At 38.5% G+C, this 14,949-nt stretch overlaps 1 protein-coding gene across 4 annotated transcripts in view; it reads left to right on the top strand.

The window, feature by feature from the left end:
* The window catches only part of fstl4 (follistatin-like 4), a 236,831-nt gene that overhangs the window by 144,859 nt on the left and 77,023 nt on the right, over positions 1-14,949 (top strand). For 2 of the 4 annotated variants that reach the window (XM_044371293.1, XM_044371294.1), the window contains one exon: positions 14,637-14,827. In XM_044371293.1, the coding sequence (XP_044227228.1) occupies positions 14,637-14,827 (191 nt within the window). Of the gene's footprint in view, positions 1-14,636; positions 14,840-14,949 lie in introns of all 4 variants that reach the window. The other 2 variants (XM_044371291.1, XM_044371292.1) reach the window with 1 other exon arrangement.

The raw sequence follows: 14,949 nt of genomic DNA, 5'->3' as shown, positions 1-14,949 counted from the left end.
TTCAGGGCACAGACTTGTACCGTACAGTACTGTACATGTGACCAACTGGCCTAAATCTGCTCCACTGCTTCCTCATATTTTAATATACTCTGCCACTTCATTCTCCAGTTTCTTTCAGTCTCTTCTTCTTAGCACATGTGACTCAGATCTGTTTTCCCCCATTCATTGTGAAAAGTAAACACCAGCATATAAATTACATTTTTAATTATTGTGAATGCTGACAAGCATATACACTTTTGTTCTTCAAAGCTTTATTTCGTTAACTATTTCTGGATATTTCCAGCCACAGAAACCATTAAAATATTGAAATGTTCAACTCTTTAATGACATTTATGTATGTTCTTTTCTTTTTTCTAGGATATTCCAGTTTTATGTAATTTTTAAAATATTCAAATTAATAATGAAAAGTCTATGGAAGGAATGTTTGAAAGTTGATATCTCAAAAACTAAAAGTGCTAACGTATTCATATATTTTTGATATTAATAATGATTAATTTCTTATCACAATAATTAATAATGTGATATTTCTTATCACATTAGAATATGGTACCAATAGTACCATCATGTGGTCACTTAATATGTGTTTTACATTTTGGCTAATAACTCATGAACCGTCAGACATATCAAAACAATACAATAGAAACCGCTCATAGTGATCACGGTTACAGTGATCAACTGCTTATATGGATCAAAAAGCTTGGGACAGAATCATTCCTATACAACTGCTGTTAACATAATTCACTTATAGAAATCAATTAGTCCGCTTACAGTGTTCATTTTGGGTCTTTTCATACATGAAAACATATGTAAAAACATTTTAAAACGACAGTTAGTGGCTGCGGCACCATTATCAGGCGTTGCAGTGCACAGTGCATTGCGCAGGGTTGTGTGGAGGTGCGGGGTGTGGGCATGTTTATTTGTCACCGCTGTGACAACAACAATTAGAAAATAATGTTTTATTCCTCCTATTCACCAGCTTTCTTACTACCACTGCTCGCTCTCCTCATCCACTCTCTAGCTTGCTCAACCACTGCTTCTCTCTCTCTCTCTCTCTGTTTCTCTCATCTTTTTTAAAGTGAGTCAAGAATCCGTCAGCAAAGCCCAACTTTACTTTTAATGTTATTAAACAAAGATAAATGTCATCTGCTCTTCTTAGTAATGTTTTTGTTCTCCCTCGTGGTAGGGTAATAGCTTTTATCAGTCTGATCGCTAGCTGTGGTTGGCTACCGCAACATTACAGGTTGCGTTTCTCCAAAAGTTGATTGTGGTTCAATTTTCTTGCTGCAGGCCACTGCAGTGCTGCTGCCCCCACCCCCTCAGCCTAAATGCACAACTGCTTCGGGCTGGATACCTGAGGCTGGTGCTGCGTGCACATCATGACAAGAAAAGGAAAATCATTGTCTCTAAATGAAAAATGTAGTCTCCTTGAAGAATATAACAAACTGTCAAAAACGAGCCAACAAGATACAGCAGTGAAACAACAAGTGTTTGAAACTTCTCTTCTGTATCTTGAAAGAGTCAATAAAATTCAGTAAATAGTGAAGTTGTCTGTTTCATTACTTTATATTCATCTAATAAATATACTAATGTCAATTAGATGGTAATCTTCATGAGAAATATAGAAAAAGAAAAAAATCAGTTATAATAATCATCCGCTTATAGCGATCAATTTGACCTGGGTATACATGATCACTATAAGCGGTTCCCACTGTATTTGCACTGTAATCAAATTCAGCAAAGTTTTACAAATGTGGATGCCGAACAAGTCTGTAGCATTTGATACAATTTCACCTGTATGTGGTGCTACATGATTTTTAAAAAATGCTGCTGGAGCAGCAGCAGCTTGAAGCAGTAGCATTAGTGTGTATTGTGCAGAATGTTTACTCCACCCAAATACCACTTTGTCTATTTATAGTTTTAAAGGTTTATTCCACCCAAATGCTACTTTTTGCATTTTCAGCAATGCTTTGCGATTCTCAGCTTTTAGGCCAATGCCTTTTCTGTTCAAAAGTGCTCATCTGTGTGATATTAATACAAAGCATTTCTTCTCTCAGCCTTTCAGGCAATACATTTCAACTTCCAGCTTTGACAGTATTGAGCTTTAGCTTCTAGCTTTACTAGCAATGTATTTCAACTCTTAGCTTCTTTAAGTAATACAGTTCAGCCTCCAGTTCTGCCATTTTTCAGCTTCCAGGTTTTTCAGCAGTGCAATGCATCTGAGCTTTCAGCTTTTTCAAGCAAAATTCATTTCAGATTTTGGCATTTTCAGCAATGCTTTGCAATTTATTTCAGCAGTTAGCATTCAGGCGCATTTTCTGCAGGAAATGCATTTTCTAGTTCCAGTCTACTATGAGCAGTGACTCGCAGTAGTAGTAGTAATAGTAGTCAATTGAAGCAATAAATTCCTCAATGTGTGCTATATTGACAGAGAAAGCTGAATTTTCTGAGTTGTCCTACTTGCACAGCCATTATTGCAGTGTCTACATATACCAGGATGCATTGCTCAAGTCTTCTCCATTCAGATACTAATGTTGTGTTTACTGAGTGTTTACTTTAGTGAGGCTTTTCATGTGCAAAACATGTTTCCCCATTGTGCTGCACCCCAGAGACACAGAGGTAAGGTTGAAAATCAGCAAAGTGGTCCTTTAACCCACTCTGTATTTGCGTCTCTCACTTTCCTTTGTCTCAAATATCGTATCATGTATTCTGTGAAGTATAATAGAAAAAATACTACATCCCTGGACTGGGGTGGAATTCCATGGCATAGCATGCCATAAAATAAATCAACACATCAGAGTTTAGAGACAGCTTGTCTTACATTTGGTGTAGTGAGTGACAGTCTGGCATGAGGGGAGGGATATGGAGTCTTGGCCCGGAATCCTGGGGGGCCAGAGAGCCAATGGGTATTTAAATAACTGTATATCCCAGGCTTTGAAACATGTCATTCCAGTTGACAAGCTGCTGACTGAAGGACTAGCTCCCACTGTTATGAAATTATGTCAGAAGGCCCTTCATCCCTGATATACTGTTATACTGTATGAATTCATGAAAAACAAATGCAGGAAAGGGGTTGAAAGGGGAAAAAAGAAATAACCAGACTAAAAGCTGCCAATTCTTTCTTAGAAGCAATTCTCTGAAGGGACACAGTTGAAATGGGGTACATGTTTTTTAACTTCCTAGCCCCAGTGATAAATTTACCCATGCTACGTTTGCACTACAGTCATTTCTATAAATAATCTGGAGGCAGAAAGGTCTGGTGAACTATTAATGCTGAACTACAACTTTACTTGTCAAAACATGTTTGTTGACGACCTCACCCAACAGTTGCAGATGTATGTGACCCAGATACGTAGCTTCACATAATGAATGAACTGAGGAGGCGACATGAAAATCGGAACGCCATATCTACAGGAGTCAGGCAGGGAATTCAGAAATACATGTGTTATTTGTTTTTGTTTTGTTAATTTCCCCCTTCATTAGCTCTGTTGTCTGGTTAATGGCCTGCTCTCCTACTATTTCTACCTGCTGGCAGGGAAAAGGACTCTAGTTGTAAACCTCTAATGAGTCTATCAGTTCACTGCTGCCAATGTACCTTGGGGCAAACAATTGGGTATGCAGTGCAGTCAAATGCACTCTGACTTCTTGCTCTGTTTGATTGATTTATTTTCTTGTTCTTCAACAAAAGGGACATGAAACACAAAATGATCAAAACGATTAAACAGAAATTCATTTGATTTGTGATATTCTAAAATTCTATTCAAAAATCTAAAATTACTCACCTCAACACTTAAGAAAATTGTATTACCATAGAGAAATGTTTTAATATTCCAATAGCCATTGTAAAATACAGTTGTTTACCGTGGAAAAAATAGTGATATGTTTTGCTTCAGCTCCACTTGGACCTACCAAAGGACAAGTGTTTCATGTAGGAAATTATGCAGTCATCACAAGAAGAGTCAGTATCAACCTTATCACACCTGCTTTGAAGGTCTGCTACAAACAAGGGCAGAATAAGAACAAGAAGAGTTTTGTAGGAAATTTCAAATTTGTTGTACAATTTATAACATATTAAAGAATAAAATGCAACACACAAAAATATTCATCTGTGCCTTCATTTTGCATGGCAAACACAGAAAACCTGAATGTCTAACCTACAACATTTGCCTTACACTTGAAAGTGCAGTCAGCTGTAATTAATGACCCAGTAATGAACTTAAAGAACGAAAAGCGTGGAGAAAATATCCTTACCTTTGTGTACCAACAAGCAAATGACTGTACTGTAATTATTGGGAGGGAAACAAATGGCCACATTATCAACTGATTGCACTGTATCTCATTAGCTCAGGGGGAAACATACTCATTACAATTGAGGGCTGTCATCAGAGTTGAAATTAGCTCCCTATGTTTTCTTCATCTGATGGTAATAAAAACACCATTGATATTGCATGATGGTAGAGACTCAAATATTGCAACCCAATTCATCTTGCCTGTTGGGGAAACATTAGAGACCAAATTAATTTACCTTTTATGCAGTGGGTTTATGCTTTGAATGATTACTAATAAAATGAATATTTTATTTAAAATATAAAAGAAATGCCTTGTATGCAGCATATTTTCTGCCTGAAATATTTGATAGCATTATTCAATTCCCGTTTCAACTCAAATGATGATTTTAAGCATTAAAAAGTCTTCCATACTTTTACCAAGAACCCTTTAAAAAAAATCAAAGTCTGGTAAACAATAAGTATGAATGATATTACACTTCAGTGTCATCATTGCACCTTGAGCATCGATTGATGCGTAGTTAGCTGTTGAATCTGCTACATTTACGTGAAATAAATGAATCTCCTGTCAAACTCCTCCGCAGAATACTTCAGCCTTTGCCACTGAAGCAAAGTTGTGACCTATAGAGAAAAAAAAAGAATGAAAGATGAAGAGTCTTCTTAAGGCATACGTTCACAGACAGAATTTAGATGAAAGATAAAACTCACAGATAAAAGGGATGAACCTTCTTCTCTTTGACGGAAGGGAAAGAATAAAAGCTGCCTTCTCAGCGTACATTCCTTGTCTTCCTCTTGTTCCTTTTTTGTTGTTTTTCAAGTGTCACTATTCTACAGCACTGATCTGCACATTCGTACATGGAAAAAAGAATACTCACACCTGCCAACTGTGAGGACGCCATACACCCTCATTATTTTACCCGTGGTGATTGTCATTTGAAGAGTTTCTTCTTTATACTTGCTTCTACTTTTTGGTTTTAAGTTTTCCTCAGATTTCTGTACAAGTGGAAAGTTTCCTGCAATTTCATCTGCATGGATCACTTACTCTACTCTTTACACCACATGGTTATCTCTCAACTGCTCTACAAAATTTGCCATGTAATGAATTTTGTAGTTAATGGTTTGAGATCTTTGATTTTGATGACCATATTTTGTAATGACATCCCCTCAAATCAATGTCAAAGCCATGGTTAGTAGCACTGAAAATTTGGCTTGCTTGATATATTATCTGCTCGTGATCACGACTTGGAACCATGTCTTGTGTTAAATTGGTCTCATTTGCAAGTACTTGATGATTAGATAATAATGATTATATAAAGATTGAAGCTGACTATAAAGAACATATCCGTATGTTCCCCAAATCCTTAGCCTTCGTCTTTGTTGATTAGCATACCTTTCAAGTATATATGTATGTATCTATGACTGGAATACAACTGAGGATAGCAGGGCTCCTAAAAGCCCCTGATTCACAGGGTATCACTTGGTTTTCGGTATTTGATTAATTGCAGTTTGTTTGGGAATTTTCACCATTTAAGTTCAATATCAGCTAATTTGCTTTATTAGCAGATTTTGTTGTATTGTCTTGTAGAGGCACCCTTTGTCAAAAACTAGTTTACAGACCTTCAGTATAAAGTTGTGTTAAATCAAATTACTGCAAACTAACAGGCATATCTGGTCATGGACATTCTTAAAAAAGAGGCCATATAGTAATCACTTTTTAAAACAATGTACAGTATACATATATAAAATGGATAGAATTTTATCTCCACAACTCTCTAAACCCTCCCACCTAAATCAAAATACAACATTGAGCTATACTGAATAGGGAGGGAAAGCTGTCTGTACTCACAGGAAAAACAACAGCATATTTCATTTGTTCAAATGCCTAAAACAATATATGTTTACATTTACCTGGCAGAGACCTCCAGCAGCCATGTGAATTGTGATGCTTGTCTGTCAGGGACAAAATGTTTCCCATTTCCTACCTACAGTCAGTATTGGTTTCCATTAACTGTGACAGGTGATTTTTCCCTAACCAAGTCAGTCTGTTCCTGAACTTTATCTAACTGTAACCTAGTTCTTTTTGGACCTTGGAAACAGTAGTTTGACAACGTAATCTGAACCAAAGTTTTATATTTAGGTCATGTGATGGCAACTTAGCAAACTCCCTTCACTGATGAAAGCTGTGAAATATGGCTGAAATCTCGGGAAAAAGGTAGTAAATGGACCATGAGTAAGAATTATTTTGTCAAACTTCACTGAGTGGTTTTTATGTCTGTACCCAGCCAAACCTTAGTCATAGTGTTGGCAAGTGAGATCAGATCATACGAATACTTTTTGTAAATGTCCTAGGTAACGGTTTGGCAGGCACTGACAAATGGTGTCATCTTGGTGATAGGGCTGACAAATCAGAACACATGCTTGTGTTGTTTTGGAAGTCAGTGAGAAACAGAAGGACATATTTGGAGGAGTTGGTATTATGTTGGCTAAAAATACTGAAGTAGTAAATAAAAAAGCTTCAAGGTGAACTATCAAGGCCAAGATAAATCCAACTTAAATTCCACATGTAAGGAGGACACAGAAAAAAATATTTACACTTTCTCCCTTAAAGTATATTCTGTAATGGAGACGTACGGAGAGATTAAACTGTTTACTTTCAGTCTAATTCCCACTTTGAGTTAGGCCTACTTAAAATCAGCCACTCTTTCTTTGCCTCTGAAACTTTCCCCACAAGGTCACTGCGGCATTTGAGCAGGGTAATGTTGGATGTTAGTCTGGGGTTCTCTGTCATCAGTAGGGTTCAGTTAGGCCACATACAGCCAGAGGCGACCATCTCCTCCAGTCCCCACATCCAGGCAATTTAAAAACTGTATACTCGTGGGATCATCAGCCGGCAGCTTGCAGGCCTCAGCAAGGGCTATGAAAGGCCTTGAGATTACTGTAACTTACACTGCAGGTGTATGGGCGGGAGGAGGACGGATGCTAAAAATGTAATCAACGCCTGAGCTTGTTCCCAGTCTCAATCTATTAGCCAGAGAGGGGGCTTGGTAATTATTTTCTTTTGCTAAATCCACTTTCACCAGGGCTGAGGGTGCAAGTGCAACTGTATTTACATTCTGTATGTGCCATAGAGGATCTGATTGTTCTTTGCGTTGTTGTTGTTGTTAACCCTGCACTGAATAAACTCTGTTCATTTTTATTGGCCTTATGGGTCACACAGTATATAGTTCATACAATCAGAGAAGGCCTCTTTAGTCTGCATTAGGCAGTAGGCCACCATTAAAACCAAAACTGCATGCAGACAGGAGCCGACTAGCTGTTTGACTGGACTGCAATTTGTGAGAAACCACCTGCTGTGTTATTGAGCATGAAAAATTTTGAGCAGAAAATAATAAATTGCAATTAATACATTTCTGCAGGAAATAGCTAGGAAAATGTCTGGGCAGAATTAAGCTAATGGCAGCTGTTGGTTAAGACTGAATATGTTCTTCATTCTCCAATAATGCTAAAAAGCTCTGCTCAAATGAGAGGAAATCATTTTTTTCCCCTTGCTTTCTCAAGGTACGTTTGCTCTAAGCATGTTTGGAGAATTAACTCCTTTTATATTGGTTACATTTATTAAATGTATTAAGAGCTGCAATGATTAGTAGATTAACCGATTAGTCCATCGACAGAAAATTAATTGATAACTATTTTAATAATGAAATCGTTTTTAAGCAAAAATGCCAAAAATTAACTGGTTGCAACTTCTCGAATGTGAGGATTTGAAGCGTTTCTATGTCATATATGATAGTCAACTGAATATCTTTGGATTTGGGACTGTTGATCAAACAGAACAAGACATCTGAAAACATCACCATGAGCATGAACAAGCATTTTTCACTATTTTCTGACATTTTATAGACAAAACAATCAACCAATTAATTGAGAAAATTATCATCAGATTAATCGAATTATCGTTAGTCACAGCCCTAAGTATGAATTATTAGTTTGACTGATTGTATGGGCATGAATGTTCTGAATGAATGGGTCCTCTTTTTGTAGCTTTGGCCATCATCTTTAGCGGTTATAAGTGTGCACACTCTTATGGTAAGTCTTGTTCAGATTCAAAGAAAACACATCATACTGTAGTTGTATCCAGTTTGGTGATTTTGAGAGATCAGTAGCACTCTGTCAGTCAACTATTGTGGCAGGCAGTCACTCATTTAAAACAAAAAACTCCTTCCACACACTTTACTGGCTCCACTGTTCGAACACCAAACAGGGCGTGTGTTCCACAATCTTAATAGAGAAAGAAAGAACCACCCAAAGCAAAGAGACTGACATAGTTATTGGCTATGAGCTCCAAGTTATTGAAAACATTGTCATGAAACCAGTAATGAACTATTTCTGTAGTGTAAGCATGAATACTTCTATCCATTACACGGATTCAAGACTACAACAGCTACAACTCACTGAACACATAATCAAACCCAAATTCAGCATCCATGCAGTGACTAATATGCTAATTAAGTGATTAATTAGAACCAATTAAGAACAAAAAACAATCTTACAACCTTAACTCAAGGGAGAATTGTAAAAACCAGCCATACCTGCTGAGTAAATTAGCCTCAGTATGATACAGAACAACTTGCAGCGTGATCATTCATGATCAAAGAAAAAAAAGTGTAAAAAGCACTGACCATGTAGACAATGTAATTACGTTTGAAATGGGGGCTCAGCAGAATTTTTTGCAACACTAATTACTAAAATACCAGCAGCAGCAATGCCAACAATAACAATAATACTTGTAATTATTATGATAGTAAGTATTTACTTGGTACTTCAGTCAAAGACAGCAACAGGGATGTCGTTGGAGCCCGTGTAGTTACTAAACTCTGTATGCCGCTGTATATTCTTCCTTAGACAGACGGGATTCTCTGTGAGAGTGAGTAAGTAAAAGTGAAAGAGTCGGATCCAGTGGGCGAGAGAGGAAGAGATATAGGGCTGAGGTGTATAGTGCTGATGTGCAGTTTGAGAAGCCAGTTCTAGACGATAGGCTTGCAGACAGGCAGGCAGAGTTTGAATGCTACTGTACTATTTCTCCTTCACTGCTTTGCCAATAACTTCAGTGTTGCAATGGGTTTCTCATTTAGTCTGTGCCAAGCTGCACAGACTCTGATAAGGCTTTCTGAGCACACACTGATCCACTCTGCTGAATGTATGGTGAGGCAAACTGGCAGACAGCTTGCCTGTACTCAAGAAATCTAGAGGCATCATTTTAAATCAGTGGGAGTTATGTTATTAGCTGAGAAATGTAGGAGTCTCTTTAAAATATGAATCATCACTTTTTAGCTCTTTTGATAGGGGATTATTGCTCACACTATCAATAATAAGTTCCTAAGAACAGTCCCATATGGGACGGGATATGCATTTTGAAAACAAGAATGTAGTTTAAACCATCACTCTGAACAAGATATTTAATTCCTTGTCAGCTATGACAGCTCACAACTGATTGTACCAGCTGACTCCTCCAAACCCCAATCAAATTCAAACAGTGCGGTGTTTATTTCTTTATTTCTTGAAAATATTGCAAGGTCATGTGATTTCTATTCTATTCTCTATCATTTACCTTTAGCCATGTATGTAAGTTATGCTCTGATAGTATTTTCAACTGACTTGACCTTTTCACACTTGTCATACAGAAGACTGTAACTTTACATACAACACACAGAAAATATAGTATGATGAATATTAAGAAAGTTAAAAGTTTAATTGTTTTCAGTCACAGCAGTCATAGAAGAAAAGCTGGATAGACTATGAAGCTCACAGTAAGCCGAATTAAACAGCTGCCAACTGCGATTATGCAATATGAGACTCCTGTGACTTCTGTCACCCTTCTCAGATTGGTTCGGCTCTCGTAGCCCTTGCTGCCCTCAGGAGCAAAGAGTGTCCATCATATTCATAATTATCTGGAAGAGGGGTCCATTACCATCGCATATTAGCAGCACACAGACGGCATGGCAGTAAATAATCCCATCATTTCAGCCAGAGGAGGTCAGGCAGACATAAATTTAACAGAGAGCAGTTTTACATCCTGGAGGGCATTGTAGGGAGGTTTCTTTAACTGAAGGATTGATGCCTTGGATTTCCTTTCCCTCCCTTTGTCTTTTAGCCAGAGCCAAGAACTCATTCAATAAGAAGTACAAGAGAATTTTTTTTTTTTTGCTTTTTTGACTCATAGACATCTGAATTGCAGTGGATGTATGACTGCTTAAACCCTGGGAATTTCTCCACTGGAATTATGAAAAAATTGTCCTGGCCAGCAATATTTGACAGCAGACCAGACCAACTCTGGAAAGAACTTGATGCCTCTTGTTTAAAAAGTGATCTATAAATAGATTAATAATAATTGTCATCATGCTGCTAATTGAATTTTAAAATAGTAGTTCACAAGCTTCATAACATTACTGCACCTCCTGTCAGCAGACATAGTGGCAACATTTGGAAAGTTACTGGTTTTCTGGAGTAAAATTTATACTATGGACTTTTTTCATACAGTACTTTTTTTTAATGTCTATGACTTTTTGTCCTCTAACACAGGTCATTCCCTTAAAGGGGACTTATTATGTTTTTCCTTATTTTCATTCATACATATAATGTTACACTGTTGGATGTTGATATTAAACATAGCCAAACTGTCAGATAACGAGGTATGTAGAAGTAATCCCTGTTAGCAAAAAGCAAATTTCTTTATATGGTCATCTGCTCCACGCACAGTGCACAAGTTCACTACACTGCTCCACTAACATTGTGACATTTTTCCATTGTTTTGGGGGTAGTCATACCGAGCCATGACTCGAGTCAAGTTGGCATGCTGTAAAGGTTTCTCCATTACACAGCAGAGAAAGAAAATAAGTCGTTAACCTGTTGGAGGTGTGCTGGTTGTCTTCAGCCCTTCATCAAACATCATCATCACTGTGGCTTTTTCCACTTGTACTATTCCTCCCTGCATTATTTGTAAGTGATCTGCTGAATAAAGAGCTCCAAATATGTCCATATCTTGTTGTTTTGACTGGTTTTTAGTGCCGCTGACAAAGCTCCACTAATTCGTTGAGGTACACCTTTCATTTCCTGTAAATTCTTAACAATAAAAGTCCCCCATTATGTAGTCATATAAAAGCTTTCAATATGAAGCAGTAAAGAAGGAAATGTTGAGTTTGCATCAGCGGTAACTTAACACAACTCCGGTACAGCTGCCCCTTGGCAGGCTTCCGGAAAGCTGGCCAATCAGAACAGCATGGGCTCATTGGGAGGGGGGCCTTGAAGAGACAGGAGCTAAAACTGCCCATTAAGAGACAGGCTGAACTGAGGGGCTGCATAAAGGGCCAGTATAAGATAAATAAGGAGTTTTTTGGACTGTGAATCATACAAAGCTATAGTGGAGTCCCAGAATGAAAATATACAACTGGAAATGAGCAAAATAGGCACAACAGGGACTCTCTTCTCTGGTTCCTCCTCTCTCCGTTTGTTTTCCTATGCCTGACACAAATAAAGTATGAGCTTGGAGAATGCTCTGAGCGGTGGTGAGAAGCTCCGTCTTCGGGACATTGGGCGTCCATGGTGCGAGTAGCTTCGGATCACTCACTTAAGCAGCTAACATTTCAAACGGGCAATAAAGAGAGTCCTGGTCCCTCTAGAACAATAAAACAGTGTTAGAGTCAAGGGTGGATGCACTGTAATACAGACATATATTTCTCTGCCACTGCTGCAGCTGCTGTGCTCAGCAGAATGAGAAAGACTAAATCAAAGGACATTCACTCCAGCAAAGTAAGAGAAAGTGATTCACTGTAACATCCAGGTGTAACATTCACTTTCTCACTGTGGACAAAGGATATAAGGTGTACCTGAAGATGGAAGAAGGTCATAAGGGCATTGAAGCAATTTATGACCTCAATCAACCTTTGTCAGTAGCGGAACTTGTGTCTTCTTTCATAAGTCTCTAAAGTGCCTTTAAAATATATATTAATTTACATGTAAAATAGAATTTTGGTTTAAAAGTCTTTTTATATTTTTTGTGATATTTTTGTGAGAGCAAAGTAAGTCTGAGCAAAGAGGAGATTGTTCTCTCTATGTGTGACAAGATGTAAATCAGTGTGAGGGGTGTTTTATTTCTGTCCTTACAGAACAGGAGCTGGGATGACAGCTAGGTGATGATCCCTCATGTCTGATCTATCTCACGCCTCATTCCCCTCACAGGAATAACACTGAACAGGGATTTAGCCAAGACCTTGACTTGACTGCCAGCTAGCAGAGAAGAGTGTACATTGTCTTTGTAGTGTGGGTGTGTGAGTCTTTCATCTGTAATAAGTACAAGGATCGCCAATGTTGAGAGGTGTGTGTGCTCCTTTAGCTTTTGTCTTTGAATGTGTATTGATGTGTGACTGTAAGTACATGGGCTTCATCTATGATGAATGTGCATGTGCTTCTACCAAACATCATGCAATCCTGCCAGACAAGCAGGAGATAACTGAGATTTATTGGACTGATGACTTCCCTTAATATCTTGGTGTCCAACACGTTTGATAGATGTACTTGATTACCGAATCTAAGTATTTAGATGCCCTCCTAACCTAAGCTTAAGGAGTTCCAGTCTAATAATTTCATGCCTGCTGTCACTTCCTCCTGTATGCGATTCATCAGAGCAGAGTTGGACCAAAAGTTCTTGTTCAAACATCCTTAAAATTATCTTTTGACCCTTTTATGAAGGCAATTAACCCAAACACACAGGCATATGCACATAGGAAGTTGAGTTGAATCGTGCTGCTGGAAATACTCACTATAGCACAAAATATGTATGAATCCACAGCCTAAAATAGTCCCCAACTTAGTCATTGTTTACTCCCGTTCGAGGTATGTTTGCTACTAGTTACAGTGCACAGCTGTTTTAGGAAATCATGCACCCTGTTTTAGAAAAACTATATATGTGACTGGACTTTAAAGATTTGTACATTGAGTAGGAATCAATAGGTCAGGGCTGGGTGATGCAGACGGTAGGGAAGTTGGAAAGTATTCAGAGACAGACTAACACATTATTGGAATTGGTCTATTAATGGGATTTCTTGACAGTAAGACAACATTAGACCAAGGCCAGATTTGTCTTCACTAGCCTGCTTGCCATCCCAGTGTCCAGTCAAGCATTTGAGATAAATGGAGAGCATGTGGTCTTAGAGGTTGTTAAGGACTTAATCATAAGTCACCCTGAGCTTTTCTTTGTAATGAAGAGACATTTTGCACACCAGGAAACCCTTTGTTTGTCAGTGTCTGTATGCACATATGCATAAGCTTGAAAATATGTGCATCTTTAATATGCACTTAAACATAGAGTACCACAGCAGGGGACATTGTCGTTCTGCTGTAGCCTAGTTGAACCCTTGCTGACTTTGCTGCAGTGACAGTTATGCTAACAACTGTAGTTATGCTTTGGCAGCACTTCCCACAGCTACGAGTTTGGAACCAAATGGAGATGCTGGGACTAAACTTTTTCTTATAGGTTAATCGTGTCCCCTCATTTTGTGTTCATTAGCTTTGATAGTTGTTGGGTCTCCTGCTCTGCAGTCATCGGGGAGGGACGTCACCTAATGATTTATTCATGTGGAAAAGTGTTTTATATTTTGTTCTCTCATCACCATGTTTCTGATTTGCACGTAGATCTCCCTCCCACCCTTCAGCATGTCTCATGCTGTCATCAGACTCAGGTTATAGAGAAAAGAAAAACCTTGTCTTCTCCCTCTCTGTGTCTGGCGCTTATTTGCTTGCTTGCCTATTCTCCATTAGTATCAAGTCCCTCACAGCATGTGACAGACGTGTTTTGCATAATTATTGATTTCAAGTGTGAAAAAATAAATGCAGAGTGCTGCCCGTGATTAATTTGTGGTCTCTCATTTCCTCTGCACATCCTCATCAGGCAGAGCCTTGCAGAGAATCAAGAGCTAGACGCCGAATCTGGTTTGAGCATGAGCTCTAATCCCATAGCAAAGGAGGACAAGAAGCTTGAGAGGGTCTAAATCAGGATGTTTACCTTTTGTTTTCATGTGGATTCAAGGATTACTTGTAATTAATTGGACCCCCTGCACCGAAAAGCTGTCAGACAAATTATGCAAACAAAAAACTTACATTTTTAAATGAGTAAACACTCAAGGACACATAAACCATGCACACACACTATCTGTCCCTCTTGCCTTTTTCCCCTCCTCCCTCTGTTAAACACACAAACACATTAAATCCAATTTACAGCTACAATCCAAAGGCTTCGGCTTATATAATTGAGGTTAATCAAATGTCTTTTCTTCCATTTCTGTGTGTTTGTTCTTGTAGGCAATGCATGCACCATGTCAGAGTACAACAGGCTGAAGAGTATGCTGCTGGATATGCAACCTAAAACCCTGAACACTGGAGAGCAGAGCCAGCAGAGAGACATGGAGGAGAAGAGAGCACTGGTGGACACTATGTTCAAATACCTGGATGTGGACCAGAACGGCCGGCTGGTCAGTGATGAGCTGGAAAAGGTTGGTATCGAGGTGAGATGGCCTGAATAATAAGATAGCTTTATGGATGAACAGATGACTGGTTAGGACTTTGAGAAAGAAGGCTTATGAGCAAGGGAGGGCTATGAAGCTCAGGAGATAGA

Source organism: Thunnus albacares, chromosome 13 (genome assembly GCF_914725855.1).
Source record: "Thunnus albacares chromosome 13, fThuAlb1.1, whole genome shotgun sequence".
NCBI lineage: Eukaryota > Metazoa > Chordata > Actinopteri > Scombriformes > Scombridae > Thunnus > Thunnus albacares.
Note: the sequence above shows the minus strand (reverse complement) of the source record. Positions and strands in the feature narration are given on the sequence as shown.